The following is a 21,701-nucleotide window of genomic DNA, read 5'->3' as shown; positions in this document are numbered from 1 at the left end:
GTGTTTGTCCGCAGCACGCCGAGCTACAACTACGCGCCCAACCCCGACAAGCACTGGATCATGCGCTACACGGGGCCCATGAAGCCCATCCACATGGAGTTCACCAACATGCTGCAGCGGAAGCGTCTGCAGACCCTCATGTCCGTGGACGACTCCATGGAGACGGTAGGCCGCCCCCGCCGCCCGCAGCCCTCCCTGCCCTCACCTGGTCCCCAAGTGCCATCAGCTGCAGGGGAAGGGAAATGGGGGCAGAATGAGCCGGCGGTGTGCCCGCCCCAGGGAAATGGCCCTGAGTGGTCCCGACAAAGCCTCTGCCTTCATGACACTTACGTGCTAGGCCTGTTCCGTTTGGTACATTTTTTAGCAGCTTTATTGAGATATAATCCACATACTACATTATTCACGCAAGTGTAGAGCCCAGTGGTTTTAATATATTGCAGAGCTTTGTGATCAGCACAGTCAACTTTAGACCATGCTCATTATCCCAGACAGGAGCCCCACGGCCCTCAGCCATCACCCCCGGACTGCCTCACCCTTTGTCCTTAGGCAGCCGCTAACCAGCTTTGTGTTTCTGTGGACTTGCGTCTTCTGGACGCTTCCTAGGAGTGGAATCACACGACATGTGGTCTTTTGTGTCTGGCTTCTTTCACTCAGCATCACATTTTCCAGATTCATCCATGTGGTAGCACACATCTTTCTTTTTATGGCTGAATAGTATTCCATTGTATGGATATATAAATTTTTTACTTATCCATGGCTATTTAAATTTTTTTTTTTTAAAGATTTTATTTATTTATATGACAGAGAGAGACAGCGAGAACAGGAACACAAGCAGGGGGAGTAGGAGAGGGAGAAGCAGGCTTCCCGCTGAGCAGGGAGCCCGATGCGGGGCTCAATCCCAGGACCCTGGGACCATGACCTGAGCCGAAGGCAGACGCTTAATGACTGAGCCACCCAGGTGCCCCTTAAATTTTTTTTTTAAGAAGCCTCCACGCCCAGCCTAGAGCCCAACACGGGGCTTGAACTCATAACCCTGAGATCAAGAGTCTGACCCTTAACCAACTGAGCTACCAGTCACTCCATGGCTATATGGCTATTTAAATTTAATTAAAATCCATGGGGCGCCTGAGTGGCTGCCTTTGGCTCAGGTTATGATCTCCGGGTCCTGGGATCAAGCCCCGCGGCGGGCTCCTTGCTCAGTGGGTGAGGAGTCTGCTTCTCCCTCTTCCCCCCCACTCCTCCCCACCACTCGTTCTCTCTCTCTCTCTCAAATAAATCTTAAAAAATAAATAAATTTAATTAAATCGATGCAGCTTAAAATTCAGTGTCGGGGTCACACTAGCCACGTGCAGGTGCTCAGTGGTCACCTGCGGCCGGCGGCCACCATCTCACAGGCACTGACCTCACCAGCACCGCGGAAGGTTCTGTTGGACAGCACTGTCGTAGATCACCAACACCTGCCCCAGGCCACAGTCCACCTTCATCCACTCATTCATTCACTTGTTCATTCACTCATTCATTCACTCATTCATTCACCCAGCAGCATTGGCAGAGTGCTAGTGTCACGGGAATGCAGCAGAGAACGGTGACGAGAGCTCCCGCCCCCGTGGAGCCCCCCACTCTAATCCACAAACACGCCCAAGAGACAGAAGGGGAGACGCGCCGCGAAGAAGGGGGGCAGGAAGCGACGGGAGGTGGGAGGCTGCAGTCACTGCAGTTATAAATGCGTCAGTCCCCCCAGCAGTGAGGCGCAGCGAAGACCCGGGGCCGGGGAGGGACGCGCCCGAGGGCGCACGGTGCCCGCAGCCCTGCCCTGCGCCCTCACCGCCTCGCCCGCGTTTCAGCTCTACAACATGCTGGTTGAGACCGGCGAGCTGGACAACACCTACATCGTGTACACGGCCGACCACGGCTACCACATCGGCCAGTTCGGCCTGGTGAAGGGCAAGTCCATGCCCTACGAGTTTGACATCAGGGTCCCGTTCTACGTGAGGGGCCCCAACGTGGAGGCCGGCTCGCTGTAAGTGCGGCACCCCCCCACCCCACCCCGGGCCCCGCGTTTCCAGGGAGGCCTCCGGGCTCCACTGGCCCCAAGCCACTCCCTTGGGCGGCACGTGATTTGGGCAGGTGAGCCTCGGTGCCCAGGGAAGCCCTGATTATGTCGCCCGGGGTGGGTGCTGACACATTTTATAGCCCTCTGCTGGGGAAGGAGAGTCCGGGGGCCGTTAGCACCTGTGAAACCGATTGTTTGTGGGGCAACATGCCAGCGAATCGGGGAGGGGGGACCAGCGCGTGGAAGGCGCCTTGATTTCTGCCTGGCCCGGGTGATCCTTGGGGCGGCTGTCGGCTGTCGGGGAGGAACCCTGCCGCCTCGGTGGGGCGGGGGGGTTTGTCTGCCAAGGTCAGCTGGGCCAGCTCAGGCCACGGCTCAGAGGGAAACAGTCTCCCTCCCATCCTTCCTCCAGGACGCCGTGGGCTAACCTTTGAGCTGCCACGTTCTGGCAGCAAAAATGCCACACGGCGGGGCCGGGAGGGGCTGGAAAGGCAAGGGAGCACAGCGCTGGCTTCCTCAGATCAAGTGCGTATCACAGAGACCAACTCAAATGGTTCTTCGAAATGCAGCTAAATCGCTATTAAGACTCTTACTTGGCCTGACTTCCATCCCCTGGAAAGAACGCTTGGTGACAATTCCAGAAGGCGGCCTATGTGCGTTCAAGGCTGGGCTGATGGCTCTCTGCCTGCCTATCTCAACAAATCCCTCCCCGTCCTTGGATCTCAGGGTCCCCATGGAAGGAGAGCTATGATAATAGGCGTGCTTATCTAGCTTTTTCTTCAGCCTGGGTCTGAGCCCTTTGCAGCCCCATAAGTCATGTGAGCATCCCAACAACCCCGTGGGGTGGATGCTACCACGACCCTGTTTACTGAGGCACAGAGAAGTTAGTTGCCTAAGGTCATGTGGTATGTCAGGGCTTTAAGCCAGGCAGCCTCTACTCCTGCCTCTCTGAAACCTCGAGCCACCACTGTAGATCGAAGGAATTTGACCCACTAAAGACTCTACAGGCATTGACATCATGGGTTGGTCAGCCTCAGAGTCTCTGATCTGGTTCATAAGACCCAAAACCACACCCCACATGGACAAGAGAAAGAAAGGGCTAATGTCAGGCTTGGGGCTGAAGGCTAGGATGACTTTGGTTGCAAGCAGAAGCCAGATAAGGCCCCCCTTCTCCCCCCCCAAAAAAAAAACAAAGGTAAAAGGAATATAGGAACTAAAGCAACTGGGAAGTCCAAGGCTAATCGGCTTCAGGCATGGCTGGATCCAACAGTCACACAATAACATCAGGAAGCTCTCATTTTCCGTCTCTCAGCCCAGCTTCCTCTGAATTGGTTTCATTCTCAGGCAGGCTTTTCTCTCATGGTGGTACACTCACCATGACTTCCAGCCATCCAGTTTAGGAAACCAAACAGTGGTTTGAACAGAAGCCTTGAGGCTGATACTCACCAGCCTGACTTGGGCCACGTGTCCATCCCTGAACCAATCACGGTAGCCAGGGTGACAGAAAACCTTGAGTGAGCAGACCACGTCCATCGGGCGGTGGAATCTGAGTGAGGCTCGGCACTGTTCCCACCAAGCAGGGTGTGGATGCTGGGTGGGAAAAGCAATCCTGTCCATCCCACCTAGTCCTGGGGAGCAGGACTGCTGGACGCTCTCAAGCCAGCTCAGCTGCTGGTTGCCAGCATTCCACTTGGCGCCTGCTCACCCAGCAGTCTTCTCCAGCTCCCTCCGCCTGACAGATTAAGTTGTCATGCCTTCAAGCCCCTCCACAACGCAGCCTCACCCCCTGTACCCCTCCCAGCACGCCTGGCTACCAGTCTCGTGTTCGCAAGGTGCTGGGCTGGGGAGAAGGAGGGGGTCAAAGACAACTGAAACCCTAGGACCCAGGCCCTGCCCCTCAGCCCAGGGAATGGGGTGGGGGACACCAAGCCGCCTTGGTGGAGAGCATGCCTACATGGCCATCATGCACTCAACAGGGGCCAACCCCTGCATTGGGCACATCCCTCAAGTCCCTTACCGCCACACTGGGAACACCACCAGGCAGAAACAGGAGACAAGAGAAGTGACAGACGTATGGTGGAGATAAATAACAAAATTCACTAAGCTAACACTTATTGAGCACCTACTGTGTATTCTAAGTGTAAAAGTGCTAGGAAGTGAAAACAAAACAGACGAAAGTGTCTGCCTTCCAATTAGATTCTAAATAGGCAACAGACGGTAAACCAGATATATGACTAAAATATGTAGTAAATGGGGGCGATGAGGCCTCAGGGCAGGGGCAGGGGCAGGAGAGGGGTCCTCAGGAAGGGTCTTGTGATAGTAATCTATGCTGCATAACAAGTCGTTACAAACTGAGCAAGTGAGAACATCACACGGGTGGTATCTCACGGTTTCCGCAGCTCAGAAGTCGGGGCCCCGCTTAGCTCGGTCCTCTGCTTCAGCTGCAAGCAGGACTCGGCAGGGCTGGGGCTGTTCGGGTGCAAGCAGGGGACCTGAAGTCACACAGCCTGCCCCCTAGAATATTCACCACTCACCCTCGTGGGGGGTGATGATCTAGGGCGGCTCGCTTCTTCGGAGCCGACCAGGGGAGAAAGTAGACAAAGACCCAGCTGGTAAGATGAAGTTGTACAGCACGTAACATACCCTCCATATGACGTCTCATCACCTTCGCCAGACCCTGTTGGTTTGGCCCACCCTTGAGGGGAGGGGATCACACAAAGGTGTGAACACTGGAGGGCGGGGATCATGGGGCCCCTCAGAGTCTGTCATCCTTGGGCATCCTTGGTAATTGTTGAGCAAAGAACTTGGGGCGGGGGAGAGTGCTCCTCTGGCATCTGGAGGAAGAACATTCCAGCAGAGGGAAGAGCGAGGGCAAAGGCCCTGAGGCCAGACAGCAGCCTGGCCAAGAACAGCCAGGGACCAGCGTTTGCATCAGAGGTTCAGAGACAGGTGTGGGGGCAGGTCCAGGGTCTAGAGAGGCTCTTAAAGGGGGGTGTCCTGTGTTTGGGAAGTGGGAGGCAGGGAGGGCATCCCTGGTAGAAGCAGCAGCCAAGTAGAGGCCTGTTAATCCCGGTACCCGGTGGTATGTGTGGAGTGCACAGAAGGTGAGGGGTGAGGAGGGTGGGGGGCTCCACGGAACTGAGGCTGCAGAAGGGAGCCTTGAGGGCTGGGGTGCAGGAGAGTGACAAGATCACAGCTTCCCCACCTTCTGAGTGTGAGTCCCTGGCGACCTCCTACCTCCAGCCACCCTTTCTCCCCAGCGAGGCCGGGGCACCATGCCCGGGTGGCCGAGTCCATTTCTCCCCACCTCCCTCAGGAATCCCCACATCGTCCTCAACATCGACCTGGCCCCCACCATCCTGGACATTGCCGGTCTGGACATCCCCTCGGATATGGATGGGAAGTCCATCCTCAAGCTGCTGGATATGGAACGGCCAGTGAATCGGTGAGCAGGGGAGCAGGGCTGGCACTGGGGGTGAAGGGGTGCCAGGCTCCCCAAACTGCATGAACTCATGGCCTCATCGTGTGTGTCTGAGAGGGGGGGGTGTCTCTAAGAGTCCGGAGCTGGCACTCTAGGGTCCCTGATCCCGACTCCTTACCTGCCCTGGGAAAGACAGATGTTCTCTGAGATTCCACCCTCCCACCTGGATTATAGCCAGGTGACCAGTTGAGGACCCTCTCAGGGCTAACACTGTGCAAAACTGAAAGTAATAACAACAACAGCAGTGAACGCTAATTTGGCACTTCCTTGTTCTGAGCACTTTGCAGAGGATTTACCATGTTGATCGTCACAGTAACCCGGTGGGGGAGGCATTGTGAGGATCCCGTCTTACCAATGTGAAAACTGACTCCCAGAGAGGTCCAGCAACTTGCTGGACGTCTCTCACCAGCGTGGAGCCAACTCTGGGCATTCAGACTCTAGGCCGGAGGCTGCACCCCTAATCACGGCGCCCTAAGGCTTTAACGCCGGCTGCTGTGATGGGCCCATATTTCTAGGTGTCCCGGAAGCAGGAAGGGGAACGGTGATGTGAAAAACTAGGCAGGTGGGAGGGTGAGCGGAGTCTGGCGGGGGACAGGCATGGCAGCAGCGACATCTGGTGGCCAGCACTGGGACTGCCCACCGGGTTCACCACCCCAAAGTGCGGTTACAGCCTCCTGCTTGTCCCTCCTGCAGCTCAGAGGGTCCCCCTAAAGGGGGGACAGAGCCTCCACAGAGCCTCCTCCCTTTTGACTATGAGGTTTCCTGAGCTGTACGGCTGTAAAACGGCACATGTGGGGCAGGAGGCGTGCTGGCTTGGGAGCCGGGGCCCCTGGGAGTCGGGTGCAGGATGGAGGCTTCCTCCGGCAGCCTGAGCCCCTATCCGGGAAACAGCAGTAGAGTGAAACTGTATGAAATGCACACCCAGATTACACACATCCAACTGCAAAGGATCAAAGAAGAAAATCCCCCCAAAACTCCAAAACCTTTGACCCGGGCCACTTCCTCCCAGTGGGCCTTCAGACCCCCATCTCTGGGGAAGACGCAGCTCTGCTCCATGAGGGGTGGGAGCATCCAAGCCTTCCCCGCAGCCCGCTGCCGGGCCCGCTCCCCCCACCCCAGCTGCCCCTGGAGCCCCGGGTCTGTGCTGATTGTGAACCAAGGCACCATCCCTGCTTCTTGGAGAATGGGGGGGGATGCGTGAGGCCCCCACATTGATGAGAACGTGGAAGTGTGCTACTTTTCCAGGTTTCACCTGAAAAAGAAGATGAGGGTCTGGCGGGACTCCTTCCTGGTGGAGAGAGGGTAAGTGCCAGGGGCTGGAGGGCCCCCCCCCGACTTTCCCACCCCAGGAAGCTCCTGGCAGCCCCACCTGTCCCTGTGGTGGGGGCAGGAGGGAGACAGCCACTGTGGTCCCTCCCAAAAGGGACTCCCTCGGATTTGTGTCCACAGCCACCTGGACCCAAAGGAAGCCCGCTCCCTGTTCCCGTGGTTGATACAGAACTTGCGTCTGGAGGCCACATGTCCCTTCAGACATGTTTTCCTGCCTACACAATGTCTTAAATGTTTCCTAATTTATTGCCAGTTCATGCAGTTTGGGAGGTTTCTTATAAAATTCTCGCTTCTTAAGCCTCTTAACACAGAGGATGTGGCCAGGCGGGACCCGCGTCCTGCATGGTGACAGTTCCCGGGCCGCGCGGGGGCCGCCTCCTAAGCAGGTGCACGCTCCTGCGGAGCCCAGAGGCCAGCCGCATGTCCCACTCCCTGCCCCACAGCAAACTGCTCCACAAGAGGGACAACGACAAGGTGGACGCTCAGGAGGAGAACTTCCTGCCCAAATACCAGCGCGTGAAAGACTTGTGTCAGCGCGCGGAGTACCAGACGGCGTGCGAGCAGCTGGGACAGGTGAGGAAGTGTGGCCGCTGCCCCAGGGGCTGCTGTCCTCCCTCCCCGCCCCGGAGCTGTCCCCTCCCCGGGGCTGCCCCTCAACCCTCAGTCCGCGGAGCCAGCCAGGCCGGGGCCTCTGAGGCGTGGTGTTTGCCGAGTGTGACACCCCTGGGTGATACCAGGTGACGCTCAGAAAGCGACTCCTTCCTCAGCTCCCTTTCAGTCGTGATCCTATGGGAGGAGAAGCGCCCTACGGGGCAAGTGGGGCTTCAGCTCCTGGGTAGCCCCCGCTCGGCCCCCTTTCCGGCCTCCGCACCTGTTCATAGCCTCGGATACTGCCTTAGTTCCCTTGAATTCGCTTTACAGGAGCCTCTCGGTGCTGGCTTTCCAGTGAGAGGAGAAACAGGAAGCTGCCTTTTTAAATAAAGAAGGTTTTTAAAAAGGGAGCTGATTTCACGAGAAGTGTTAAGAAAATTACAACCACGGGGCGCCTGGGTGGCTCAGTTGGTTAAGCGACGGCCTTCGGCTCAGGTCATGATCCTGGAGTCCCGGGATCGAGTCCCACATCGGGCTCCCTGCTCGGCAGGGAGTCAGCTTCTCCCTCTGACCCTCATGATTTATCTCATTCTCTCTCTCAAATAAATAAAATCTTTTAAAAAAAAAAAAAAGAAAAGAAAATTACAACCACATAGTATTTAGAGAGAGCAGGAGGAGTCTGCACTTGGCTTTTCCGAGGTGGGCTCTGGGGGTGGGGGGGCAGGGAAGCAGGCAGGGTGGCCCCGCCCAAGGGGTGCTGGCCGTGTGTCCCTGTCTCAGTCCTCGAGCTCCCCCGGGGTAACTCGGGCCGCGCCCATAGGTACAAATAAAGCCAGGCCTTCCTGTCCCGCTTCTCACTAAGAGCCCGCGGCTTCCGAGGCCCAGGCGCGGGTTGGGTGGCTCTCTCACGGGGTCCACGCGGGCAGCTCCGTCTTACCACGAGACTCAGGACCGGCCCATCCGCATGGCCGTGCCCCCCACCCCTGTTTGTTCATAAGCCCCCAGACCCTCCTCCCCGTGTGTGGAGATGTCTCGTCTGGGAAGAAGCCCGTCTGTGTCTCTGGACAAGAACTTTGGGTTTCGCTGCTCCCTTGGCTGCCGAGCGTGGTTCCCGGCCCTGGAGCGATGGCCCTGAATGTCCCCAGCAGAAAGCCCTGCCCTCCGGGGGCTGCGTGCTGGGGAGATCCCGCCAGTGGAGCTACCAGGAGGGAGGTGCTGGGCCAGCGGCCTTTGTCCCCCCTGGATTGTTCAGATCCTTTCGGCGCCGCCCAGACTGGGGGTCGGGCAGTCCCAGGGCGGCCCAGGGGCAGGCATCAGAGCACGTTGCGAGCCCCAGAGGAAAAGAGCCCTGGAGGTGGGGGTTGGGGCCCGGGCCCGCTGGGGAGGCGTCAGTCTCTGGCCCCCCAGCTAGAGCCCTGAGGACACCAGTCCCAACAGTCAGCCACGGGCAGGACACAGTCGTGGCCCTGCTGACCCGGCCGCCCCTCGGGGCCGTGAGCCCCGCCCCCCGCAGACGTGCGTCCGTCCCGTCCCTCGGTCGCCGAGCAGCCGGGGCTCGCGTCCCACGCAGCAAGGGCCGGGCGGCGGGCGCCGGGCCGGGGCTGGATGGGGAGCGCGGCGCCGAGCCCGGGAGCCTGAGGGCCCGGCTGTGTCTTGCAGAAGTGGCAGTGCGTGGAGGACGCGTCGGGGAAGCTGAAGCTGCACAAGTGCAAGGGCCCCGCGCGCCTCGGGGGCAGGGCGCTCTCCAACCTGGTGCCCAAGTACCGCGCGCCGGGCGGCGGCGACACGTGTGCCTGCGACGGCGGCTACAAGCTCAGCCTGGCCGGCCGCCGGAAGAAGTTCCTCAAGAAGAGTAAGTGCGGCCCCGCAGGCCGCGTCCCAGCGCCGGGTGGCGTCCCGGGAGCGGCGACAGGGCGGCGGCGAGGCGGGAAGAGGACGCGCGAGCGCGCGGAGCACTGCGCAGGGCCGCCGCGGGAGAGGCCGGGGGGAGGGCGGGAGGGCGCCCGGCGGCCCTTACTCAGAGGCCAGAAGCCAGCGGCCGGCTTTGAGCAGAAGAGCCAAGGTCAGATCTGTGTTTTCAAGGGACCCTCCAGCTGCCACTTGGGTGGGCTGCGAGGGGGCGGGAGCGGGCGGAGGCCGCTGGGGAGACCTGGCGGGAAGCCTGGGTGCTTGGTCGGCCCCTCGCGGGCAAGGAAGCGGAGTCGGGCTCTGGACGGGCCTGGAGGGCAGAGCCATGGCAGAGAGAGGATCCTCATTATCTGCAGATGGTCTTACTCGCAGTGATTTACCTGTAGCCCCCGTGTCAGTACTCAGGGTGCCTTCTCGGTCATTCACGGCACGTGCGGAGGGGCAGAAATTTCTGAGTCCCGCCACCCGCGCGCGCCCAGCTGAGCTTGAACGAGGCAATGCCCTGCTTTCCAGCCTCCGCTCTGGTACCGTGTGGGGGCATCTCTGTCACGGCTGTTTAGCATCGCGTTTCTTGCATTTTGTGCTTTTGCCCGGGGATGTCACTCTTCAGCCTGGTGCTGACGTGCTGTGTGGTGTCCCCAAGCACGGGAAGGCTGAGACGTGCCCCAAGGAGAGGACACATGGGTTAGATAAGCTTCCCTCAGGCACGAGACACAGCGCTGTTGGCCGGGAGCTCAGTGTTAAAGGATCAACGGTTTCTATTAAATGAGGTGTCTTTAAACAGAAACACACAGATAAGGTTCTGTACTGACAGTTGACAAACATGCTGTGACCAGAGGCTCACAGGAACCGAACCCCCCTTTTCCCCTAGGAGCAGTGGCGTGGTGTGGGCTAACTCAGTGTTCGGGTGACTTTATAGAACATAACCAGCTCGAATAACGAGAATCAACCGTCCTTTGGATGAGTGGGAAAGAGCCTCCGTGCCAATGCAAGGAGCCATCTAAGACTTCATGGCTCGCTCCCCGCAGGGGCTGAGGAAGGACAGAGAGCCAACGAGCAGAGAAAGTGGACTCCTAGATCCAACTGCAAAACTCCCATCACTCTGGACTAGTCCTGGCCCCGTTGCGAGGTTCAGCTTTCCCTGAAAAGAATGCACCTGTGCCGGGAACATGCTCAGAGGCCCCTGGGTGCCAGCCCTTGGTCTCCGTGAGACCTGGTCAGCGGGCCAGACATGTCCCCTCCAGGGCTGGGCAGTTTCCCATGCCGCCCACTCATCGGGCCCCCTGACCCAAGGACAACCAAAGCCTAGTAGAGATTTTAGTTCTGGGTGTTTTTGTTCCTAATAGTGGTAAAATACACAAAGTTTACTATTCTAACTATTTTTTTTTTAAGAGTTATTTAGTTGAGGGCGCCTGGGTGGCTCAGTCGGTTAAGCGACTGCCTTCGGCTCAGGTCATGATCCTGGAGTCCCGGGATCGAGTCCCGCATCAGGCTCCCTGCTCTGCAGGGAGTCTGCTTCTCCCTCTGGCCCTCTTCCCTCTCGTACTCTCTCTATCTCATTCTCTCTCTCAAATAAATGAATAAAATCTTTAAAAAAAAAAAAAAGAGTTATTTAGTTGAGAGAAAGAGAGAACATGAGCGGGAGAGGGAGAAGGAGAGAGAATCTCAGTCTCTGCACTGAGCTGGGAGCCCGATGTGGGGCTCGATCTCACAACCCCGAGATCACAACCTGAGCTGAAACCAAGGGTCAGACACTGAACCGCCTGGAACCCCCCACCCCACGCCCCTCTATTTTTAAGTGCACAGTTCAGCGGCACTAAGCACCTTCACACTGTCGTGCCGCCTTCACCTCCGTCCGTCCCTAGAGCGCTTCTCATCTTGCAAAACTGAAACTCTGTCCCCATTAGGCTGAAACTCCCCACCCCCCTTCCCCATCCCTGGCCACCACCCTTGTGTTGCCGTCTCTGGGCATCTCAGTGCTCTGGGGACCTCATATAAGTGGAATCGTGCAGTGCTTGTCCTCTTGGGCGGGCTTATTTCACTCAGTATAACGTCCCCAAGGGTCATCCATGGTATTGCCTGGGTCAGAGTCCCCTTCCTCCTGTAAGGCTGAATGATACTCCACGGTGGCCTAACGAGGGCCCGGGCGTCCAGCGGCAGGCCCCTCTGACCCGCTGGGCCTCGGCGCCAAGCAGGTGGTCCCTCCATGGAGCTTCCGGCTGGGGGCCCCCCGTTATATCTCCTCACAGGCCCATGAGTCGCTGCCAAGCTCTTTTGTAGCCAACTCAGAGGATTGGTTTCCAGACTGAATTCCACAGCTGACACCTCCTTGCTTCAGCGCATGGCACATGCATAATCTTCAAATAGTACGAGAAGTTGTGACTCAGTTAAGCTTTTTTTTTCCCCCCCAATTAATACTCAGAGGAAAGAAGATGCACCAAAATAGCTGAGACTCCAGTCAACCGAAGTTCTCACCTGAGCTCAATGTAACTGAAGTTCTGTCTTAGACGCACCTCACAGCAAACCGGGGGCCAAGGCGGGGACCCTCCTTATAATGCACAGGAAAGCCCGGGTCACGCAGCTGAATCGGGGCCCAGGCCTCATCCCCTGGCCCCACATTCGTCCTCCTGCAAGTGCCTGCCAACAGAGCACTTCTGCCCCTTTCTGAGCAGCCAGCTCAGAGGGGTGCTCAACCCCTCCACAGTTTTGCCCCTGGGGGGATGCTCCTGGCATCGGGTGGGTAGGGGCTGGGGATACTTGCAAACATCCCACAACACACAGGATAGTCTCCCACAACAAAGGATTATCTGGCCCCCAAATCTCACCAGTTTTGAGGCTGAGAAGCCCCAGTTTAGAGCAGCTCAGACCCCAGCCCGCCATGATCCACTGGGACACCAGCTGTGGCGTGAGGAAGCCCGGCAGGGCCAGCCAGCCCAGAGCGGGGCGGTGGGCCCAGGCGGCCACTCTCTACTCACTTAGGCTCCCAACAAACCCGCAGCCCTACCATGCGCCAGATGCTGAGGTTACAGAGTTGAGTGAGAGAGACGCAGATCGGGCCTCGTGGGTGAGACAAGGTGTAAGCAAGTTAACGGAGTGGGAAGATCGTGGAGGAAATGACACAGCGGCGTGCCCAGGAGGAGAGGGCTGGCCACCCTGGGATGGGCACTTGGCTGATGCCTAAGTGAGAGCCAAGTGTGGGGAAGGAGCCGGGCCTGTACATGTTCTCAGTCTGGGAAGAGGGAGTACAAAGACCCTGTGGGTCCCAGCCCCAGAGAGCAGGCTGCAGGGCCCAGGATTTTCCAGGCCCAGGGAGGTAGATAGGCTCCGCTTGTGACCTCGGACAAGGATGTCCCAGCTGTCGAGCGCCCTCGAACCACAGAGCAGTTGCTTGATGCCAACTTCCAGGTGCTGCAGAAGTTACCAGTTCTGTTCAGGTCATGCTGCAAAGAGCCCTGCAGGGCAGGGACCGTCGTGAGGACACAGCTGCTCGGGAGTTAACCAGATTGTCTGGGGTCACACATTTGCTCAGGATTTGCACCCGAGCAGTCAGATTCCAGAGCCCACGCTCTTGGCCACAGGGTTATGAAGCCCCTCTGTTCCCAGGATGCAGGGTCAGCGGGGGCCCCTCTAGGACCCCTGGAAACAAAGCCCACCAGGGTGACCAGGAGAACGAGGAGTGTGGCTTCACGTCCAGGCAAAGGTTTACAAGGGCTGGCAGCCTCATCTGCAAAGGACCAGAGAGTAAATATTTGAGGCTTTGCAGGCTGAACAGTCTCTCAACTTCTCAGTTCTGTCACTGGAGCGAGAGAAGAGCTGTGGACTCAGCTTATTTACAAAACCGGGCAGAGGGCCAGATTCGGCCCTTAGGCCATAGCTTGGGGACCTCTGGGTGTATGGCTGGGGGATGGAGCCGGGAAGACCCAAAGCACTTGACTCCTAAGCAAGCAAGACAAAAGGGGCAGCAAGAACCCGGTGGGTCTAGTTCACAGCCCTCATGGGCAGGTATGAGCCGCCCCCACAGGGACAGCGGTTCACACTGTGTGCATCAGGGGCCCTGGGACTGTGGCTTCACAGGGACTGGACTCAGGAAAAAGCCAAGGCGAGAGCTGGCCCAAGGTTTTGCTAAGAGAGGCCTCTCCTGGACCTGGGCCCCCGGATCCTTTGGCCCGTGTGACTCTGATAGAAGGGGTCTGAGAACTGAAAGATACAAACACCTGCCCCAGGAGTGGGGGCAGCAAGAGCAGATCCTGCAGCCCAGGGGCCCCCCTGGCTGCCTGGGACAGGGAGTTCCCAGCCTCGGGCCTCAGGCGCCACCCGGTGGCCACTGGGAGCCCAGCAGACACGTGGGGCCGAGCCAGGCTCCAGGCCCTTCTGCAGAAAGATGCACCTGGAGACCAGCAGTGTTACAGACTGGATGCACAGCAGGGCCAGGCCTGAGTGAAGGGTGCGGAGTTTTAAGACAGAAGGGAGGGGTGGCGAGGGCCACGGCCAACAGAACAGACCGCCTGTCTAAAGGAACGGCGTCAGCTCCCGCCCGTGGACCCAGTGGGGACAGTGTAGGCACTTCTTCGGTTCTCTCTTCCGAAGCTCGAAATCTGCACTCCTACATGACCACCCACCCCTGCTTTTCTCTAATGTTAGCAACCTGATCAAATTTGTCTCTTAATGTATAGAAGATGCAAGAAATCCAGGCTCTGGCTTTAGCCTGCATGGCCTCGGTTTTCAGTAGCCAACTTAGAGCCTGGAAAAAATGCCTCCGAGCCCTGTGTCCCTGCCCAGCTCCGGGGAGAGCATCCCGCTCCCTGCTGGCCAATCAGACGGGGAAGCTGAGAGACCTCCCCCCGAGCCGCTCCCTTTTCTATCCAGAAGAACGGGCTACCTAGCTTTTTTCTTTTCCGGTTCAAATTAATGCGGTTTTTTTAGTGTCTTTGTTTCTTATTGAGGTATAAGGGACATATAACATATTAGTTTTGGGTGTGCAACATAGTGATTTGGTACCTGCAGACATTGCAAAATTATCACAATAGGTAGTTCATATCCGTCACCATACAGTGCCAAAAATTTTATTATTTCTTGTGAAAATTTTGAAGATCTCCCTTAGGAGCCTGCAAATATGCAACACAGTATTATTAACTATAGTCACCATCCCCTACATGGCATCCCCAGGACTCACTCATTCTGTAACTGGAAGTTTGTACCTTTTGAGCCCCTTCACCCATTTCGCCCACTCCCGACCCCACACCTCTAGCAGCCACCGGTCTGTTCTCTGTATCTATGAGCTCGGGGTTTTGTTTTGTTTTGGGTTTATTTTTAGATCCCACGTATAAGTGAGATCAGGTGGTATGTGTCTTTCTCTGACTTGTTTCACTTAGCCTTATATGTCCTCTAGGTCCATCCATGTTGGTCTTTTCGTTTTTGTTTTTTTGTTGTTTTTGTTTTTGATGATTTTATTTATTTGAGAGAGAGACAGAGAGACAGCATGAGCAGGGCAGAGGGAGAGGAAGAAGCAGACTCCCCGCTGAGCAGGGAGCCCAACAAGGGACTCGATCCCAGGACCCCGAGACCATGACCTGAGCCAAAGGCAGACACCTAACCGACTGTGTCACCCAGGCGCCCCTATTTCTTGTCTTTTTGGTAACAGCCATTCTAACAGGTGTGAGTGAGAGGATAGCTCATTGTGGTTTTGATGTGCGTTTCCCTGGCGATGAGCAATGCTGAGCACCTTTTCATGTACCTGTTGGCCAACTGGATGTCTTCTTTAGAAAAATGTCTATTCAGATTCTCTGCCCGTTTTTTAGTCAGATGGTTTGGGTTTTTGCTATTGAGTTGTATAAATTTTTATCTATTTTGGATATTAACTTCGTCCTTATCAGACAGTTTTTATCATAAGTGGATGTTGAATTTTGCCAAATGCTTTTCCTGCATCCACTGAGATGATCCTATGATTTTTATCCCTCATTTTGTTAAATGTGGTGTATCACGATAGAGCTTGGTTGGCAGATGGTGAACCGTCCTTATCGTGGTGTTTGATCCTTTTCATGTATTGAATTCGGTTTGCTGAGGGATTTTGCATCTATGTTCATGTGGAAACTGGCCTATAATTTTCTTTTCTGGTGGTGTCTTTGTCTGGTTTTGATATCAGAGTCATGCTGGCCTATGAAATGAGTTTGGAAGTGTTCCCTCCTCCTCTCTTTCTTGAAGAGTTTGAGAAGGACTGGTATTATTAATTCTTTATATGTTTGGTAGAACTCACCAGTGAAACCATCTGGTCCTGGACTTCTGTTTGTTGGGAAGTTTCTGATTACCGATTTAATCTCCTTACTTAATGATTTTATATCCACGTTCGTTTTTTTTTTTCTTTTTTTATTGAGGTGAGGTCCAGACACCATAAAATTTACCTTTTTTACAATGTTAAAGTCTACAATTCAGAAGCATGTACTACATTCACAGTGTAGTGCACCCACCACCTCTAATTCCAGAACCTTCCATCACCCCCAAGAGGGAACCCCAGTACTGTCTCCCCATCCCATGGCAACCATTAACTTGCTTTTGGTTTCTTTACCTCCTGTGGACATTCTGAACAAATAGACCCATAAAACATGGGACCTCTCATGCCTGCATTCACGGAGCGTCGTGTGGTGGACACCCACCCACATGGTAGCGTACATCATGGCCTCGTTCCTCTGTGGCCAAACATTCCATCACACAGATGGACCACATGTGTCCCCACATAGCTCTTTCTGGGCATCATCTCAAGCCACATCCTCCTTAGCTCTGGGCCTTCAGTTTTTCCCAATTGAATCATCGTGTGGTCCTTCCCACTGGGCTCCCTCCAGGTCCTGCCTCCTGGGCAGGTAGGTCTCAGGAGCCCTCAAGTCTCGGGATCAATGGGCCGCTGCCCAGAGGGACCGGCCAGCCTGTCCAGCCCCACTAACCCAACCACCCGCCAACGCCCACAGAGTACAAGACCAGCTATGCCCGGAACCGCTCCATCCGCTCGGTGGCCATCGAGATGGATGGCGGGGTTCACCGCACAGGCCTGGACGACACATCCCAGCCCCACAACCTTACCAAGCGGCACTGGCCAGGGGCCCCTGAGGACCCAGACGACAAGGACGGCGGAGACTTCAGTGGCACCGGGGGCCTTCCAGACTACTCAGCCCCCAACCCCATTAAAGTGACACACCGGTGAGAGTCCAGGCGGAGGGCAGGGGTGTGGGGGGCAGCTGGGGCCTTGGGGGTGGGTGGAAGCCCACACCTCGGGCCCCTGGCTGGTCCCCCTCAGCCCCTCAGAGCACACGTGGCCCCTTCTCTCGAGCAGGTGCTACATCCTCGAGAACGACACGGTCCAGTGTGACCTGGATCTGTACAAGTCCCTGCAGGCCTGGAAAGATCACAAGCTGCACATCGACCACGAGGTGAGGAGGTTCTGGGCCGGGAGCACTCTCCCCCCACCCTGAGCTGGGCAGGACCACCAGCCACCCCGGGAGGGACAGAGGCCTGCCCAGGATCCTCGGGCATCTGACAGGCCACTTCCAGGCTGCAGGGGAGGACAGTGTAGTCAAGGACTGTCCTTCCAGGACCGCGCTTCACTCACAGATGCTCCCGCCACAGCCAGTCCTCTCAACGAGCCTGGGGGCGACAAGGCCTCGGTGGGCTCAGCTGGTCCTCACGAGCCTGGCCCCTTCAGCAGGTGGAACCCAGGGCCCCTCGGCCCCAGGCCGTCCCTTCTCCCCCAGCGCCCCAGAGTTTCATAGCCTCCTCTCCTGCTCTCTGCCTCAGATCGAAACCCTGCAGAACAAAATTAAGAACCTGCGGGAAGTCCGGGGTCACCTGAAGAAAAAGCGGCCCGAGGAATGTGACTGTCACAAAATCAGGTGAGGAGGCAGCGAAGAGCAGCCAGGACACCCCAGAAAGGCCCCTTGTGCTCCTGCAGGACACTGCTGGGGACACAGCCTCCCCTCCCGGGCTCCTTTCAGGATCTTTAGAGCCCTGTCTCCTCCCTCAGAGGGAGAACAAAAAACCAGTGAGCACTCACATGCCCGTTGCCTGCAGTGGGCACAGACCGCGGCCCGGGGAGCCGGCCAGACGCACCTGCTCATGGAGGCAGGCTCTTGCAGGGGGGGGGGGGGGGGGGGGGGGCGGCGGGGTGCCGGGGGGGGGGGGGGGGGGGGGGGGGGGGCGGGGGGGGGGGACTGGTTCCCAGGAGGGGAGGTGCCTGTGCGGACTGCCCTTCCGGAAACAGCCCTCCTGGCCCAGGGTCCACATTGCCAACTCGGGGAACTGCGGCCTGGGGGTCGCTGTCCAGCCGAAATTCTGCGACGCTGGAGCCGGGCTGCGTCTACGCCACCCAGTATGACAGCCAGCAACCACGCGGGGCTCTTGTGCTCTTGAAGTGTGGCCAGGGTGACAGGGGAACTGAACTTGCGCTTTGATGTAAATGGGAAGAGCCACAGGTGGCCAGTGGCTCCTGCACCAGTGTGCCCCCTTCTCAGAAAGGGCTGGCCCTGAGCCAGCATGCGGTGGGCAGGGGTCGGGGGGGCACCCGACCTGGAGATGCCAGCCCAGCGTCCAGTGCTGCTGACTTACACCCACCCAGGGCCCCCCAGCCGGCCTCCAGGGCAAGGGGCCGGCCAGCCAGGCAGCTGCCGCCCCGGCGGTGGTTCCCACCCCAGCACTGCCCCAGAAAGCGGGCCGGGGGTCCCAGGGGACCGCGGTTTGCACCACGCCCTTCCCAGGAGCTGCCCTGTAAGCAGCTTCGGCCACCCGGGGTCTGTTACAGTTACCACCCCCAGCACAAAGGCCGCCTCAAGCACAAAGGCTCCAGTCTGCATCCTTTCAGGTAAGGGCAGCTTAAGGCTCAGGGGAGCTAAGCCCACAGGAGCAGGAAAGAGGTGCTGGCCCTTCCCTGCGGGGTACGCGGCAGTCCTTGAAAAGGCGGGATCCCAGAGCGGCTCTCCGACGCCCCCCTGTGGCAGGAGGGGGTCCTACCCGGGGCGGGCGGGGGCGGAGCAGGCTGCGGGGGCGGACCCTCGGCCTGGCCCCCAGCGCGGCCTCAGAGCCGCAGTGGGTCTTGGCCAGGGGTCCTTCGCCTGGGGGACCCTCCACGGCAGTGCGCCCCACTTCGGGCGGGAAGAGCAGAGGCTCAGGGTCCCGGACCCCTAGGCGGCTGCAGGTGGGGGCGGAGGGAGGTGTGAAGGGTGTGGCCCTGTGTGCCCCTAGGAAGGGCCTGCAGGAGAAGGACAAGGTGTGGCTGCTGCGAGAGCAGAAGCGCAAGAAGAAACTTCGCAAGCTGCTCAAGCGCCTGCAGAACAACGACACGTGCAGCATGCCGGGCCTTACGTGCTTCACCCACGACAACCAGCACTGGCAGACGGCGCCGCTCTGGACCCGTGAGCGAGCGGGCAGGCACGGGCGGGGGGGCTGCTCCGGGCCGCACGGGGACCGCCCCGCCCCCACCCGGCCCCGCCCCCGCCCCGCCTCGGCCCAGGACTGCGGGGGTCACAAGCCCTGGGGGCAGAAGGGGGCCCCGGGTCCCAGGCGGAACTCCTGTGGGCTGCTCACCGGGTGCGGCCCCCCCTTCCCTTGGCAGTGGGGCCATTCTGCGCCTGCACCAGCGCCAACAACAACACCTACTGGTGCATGAGGACCATCAACGAGACCCACAACTTCCTCTTCTGCGAATTCGCCACGGGCTTCCTCGAGTACTTTGATCTCAACACGGATCCCTACCAGGTACACACAACACAGGCTGCAGGAGCGGGGATGGGGGCCCCCTGAGCAAGGGACAGCACATCTTCCAAGTCCCCCTGAGCCCCGAAGGCAGGAGGAGGGGGTTCAGAAGGGACTCGGTGCGTCCTCCTGCCCCTGGAATCTGGGTCTTGAACGGCTTCTCCCTCCATAGGCACCTGCCAGTGGTGAAGCAGCCTTTAGGGCTAAGTGTGAAGGCTCCTAGAACTGGAGGGCTTTGGGGGGGGTCCCGAGGGTCAGACCAAACCCTGCACACTCGGGGGCCTACGGGGACCACACAGGTAAACGGGCCACAGCCAGCACTCACGACATGCCGGGCACTTGCCTAAGTGTCTCCGAGTATTAATCATTGGAAGACATGGGCCCAATGGCCCAGAACATGTAAGATGGGTGCCACCGGTCTCTGGTGAGCGGCCTGGGTGTGTCCCCTCTGAAATGGCCGGTCCCCACTGAGCTCTTCCGCACTGGAGCTTCCCAGCAGTGTGGCCTCGGTCTGTCCAGTCTCGGTGTCTCTAGTCATTTTATCCGAAACCTGACTTTTAAAGGCCAGCAGCCCCACTCTCTTTGGTCTTTAACTTGGTCTTTAACCACCATACAGGCTGCCGGTCTTTCTGCCCAGGTAGGCCATCCCCGTATTTTACACAAGCGGGTGGCACAGCGTGCACGTTGTCACCAGTAGCTCCCAGAGTGGGCAAGGACCCAGGACCCTGACCCATCCCTTCCCCATCCCTTCCGCAAGTGGCAGCTTAGCAGTCAGGTGGCGCTGAGGGGCTGTGGATGACGGTCTGGAGCTAGAGGGGAGAGTGGCCACACTGAGTGGCCGGAGCCGCCGCTCACAGCAGTCCTTCTGTCCTGGGGGAGAGGGCACGAGTCAGTCCAGACTGTCCCCAACTCCAGCTCCTGCAGAGTAAAGGCCCCTGGCCCCCAGCACCCCTGCTCCCAACCTGCCTGGAGGAAGTGCCCTCGGTGGTGGAAGCTGGTGGGGGTCCCTGCGCTCACCTTGTTGAAACCTCTGTTCCAACCAGTTGATGAATGCGGTGAATACACTGGACCGGGACGTCCTCAACCAGCTCCATGTGCAGCTCATGGAGCTGAGGAGCTGCAAGGGTTACAAGCAGTGCAACCCCCGGACTCGGAACATGGACCTGGGTGAGGAGGCGCTCCGACGTGGGGCCTGTGGGGAGCAGGGTTACCGCTGGAAGGAATGTAGGGGGTCAGTCTAGTCCGAAGGGCCGGGCACCACCAGGGGCTGGTGAATCCTCACCAGTGGTACAACATCCCCTCCCTAACATGCACCAAGTGCTGTGTTGCTGTCAGTCCCGACGCTCCGCGATCACGCTGTGCTGGTCACCGTGCTACGGGTCTCACAGTCAGTATCTGATCACCCCGTGACAACCGTCTGGGAGGAGTCACACGGCCGGGCCGGCTGATCCCAAAGCCCACACGCTTGGTCAGGCCGCCGATGCTCTAGGAAGCTTGCCCAGAGCCGAGCCACAGGATCTCCCCGCTGCCCCGCTCTTGGGGCCCGTGGCTTCCTGTCCTCTGTGTCCCTGCCTATATCTGCCTCCCCGACCGGGACCACGCCCCAGGTTACTGTTGAACGGATACATCAGGGTGCCTCAGCTGGTGACATTAGAGGACAGGCAATCCCCAGGCTACGTGAGTCTCGGGGAACACTCACGTCAGGATTCAGCCACTCCACCTGCCCGAGGGGACACTGTCAACGTCATGAATGACAAAAACAGAAAAGGCAGTTATAAAGCAGTTGTCATTGTTGGTGCCATTTTTGCCCCAAACTCAGTTTCTCTTTTGTTCATTTCTGTCTCATTTAGGACTTAAAGATGGAGGAAGCTATGAGCAATACAGGTACCTGGTTTTGTTGTTAAAGCCCGAGACCGTTCCGCTAGGCTGGCCCATCCTGTGGTCCAACCTCTGAGGTGGCGCGAGTCAGGCTGAGGCCCTGCCCGCTCTCTGGTCTGCCAGGGGCCTGGAGCGCCCACCAGGGAAGGGGGAGGCTCTTTCTGGGTGAGGCCAACACGCCCTCTCTTTTTGACACCCGAAAACTTAGGCAGTTTCAGCGTCGAAAGTGGCCAGAGATGAAGAGACCTTCTTCCAAATCGCTGTGAGTGGAGGAAACAATTTACAAACAGAGATCTGGTCTGCCCTGCTTCGTTCTGCCGAAGCCGTTCTGTGTGCATGCCATTTCTTTCGTAATCCTGTCTCTGTTCGTGTCACGAGCAGGGAGCAGGAAGGTCTGTGTTTTAGATTAATACCTTGTCTCACGCGCTTGTTCTCTATAGCATAATCTGGGCCTGGAAGACTCAATGTAGTCCTTAGAGGTTGAGAAGCGTGTAAACGTTACACCTGTCAGACATCTCGAAGGCTGTGGCTGCAGAAGGGCTAACTGGTCCATGTCAGCAGCAGGGGCGGCCTCATGAAATGGCCCCCAAAATATCCATGCCCCGAAGTCTCCCTCCAGCGCCAGAGAGGCTGCTGAAGGGCTGAGACTGGGGCGACCTGAAAGGGCCACCTTGAGTCTAAAGGGAACGGCACCAGTGGGATGCGGCTTGGATCCTCCAGTTCACCGTG

General features: G+C 58.1%; 1 protein-coding gene across 3 annotated transcripts in view; it reads left to right on the top strand.

Moving 5' to 3' along the window:
- Nucleotides 1-21,701, top strand: part of SULF2 (sulfatase 2) — a 116,064-nt gene that overhangs the window by 92,541 nt on the left and 1,822 nt on the right. For 2 of the 3 annotated variants that reach the window (XM_035006502.1, XM_035006503.1), the window contains exons 6-20: nt 15-165; nt 1,845-2,020; nt 5,370-5,498; nt 6,780-6,836; nt 7,307-7,436; nt 9,114-9,306; nt 16,322-16,550; nt 16,684-16,780; nt 17,145-17,239; nt 18,145-18,204; nt 18,585-18,754; nt 18,955-19,097; nt 20,138-20,261; nt 20,945-20,978; nt 21,181-21,234. In XM_035006502.1, coding sequence (XP_034862393.1) covers nt 15-165; nt 1,845-2,020; nt 5,370-5,498; nt 6,780-6,836; nt 7,307-7,436; nt 9,114-9,306; nt 16,322-16,550; nt 16,684-16,780; nt 17,145-17,239; nt 18,145-18,204; nt 18,585-18,754; nt 18,955-19,097; nt 20,138-20,261; nt 20,945-20,978; nt 21,181-21,234 — 1,842 coding nt within the window. The remainder of the gene's footprint in view (nt 1-14; nt 166-1,844; nt 2,021-5,369; nt 5,499-6,779; nt 6,837-7,306; nt 7,437-9,113; nt 9,307-16,321; nt 16,551-16,683; nt 16,781-17,144; nt 17,240-18,144; nt 18,205-18,584; nt 18,755-18,954; nt 19,098-20,137; nt 20,262-20,944; nt 20,979-21,180; nt 21,235-21,701) is intronic. The other variant, XM_035006504.1, reaches the window with a different exon arrangement.

Source organism: Mirounga leonina, unplaced genomic scaffold (genome assembly GCF_011800145.1).
Source record: "Mirounga leonina isolate KUSES-001 unplaced genomic scaffold, KU_Mleo_1.0 Mir_150, whole genome shotgun sequence".
In the NCBI taxonomy this organism is placed as follows: Eukaryota; Metazoa; Chordata; class Mammalia; order Carnivora; family Phocidae; genus Mirounga; species Mirounga leonina.
This window is presented reverse-complemented; position numbering and strand designations above follow the sequence as displayed.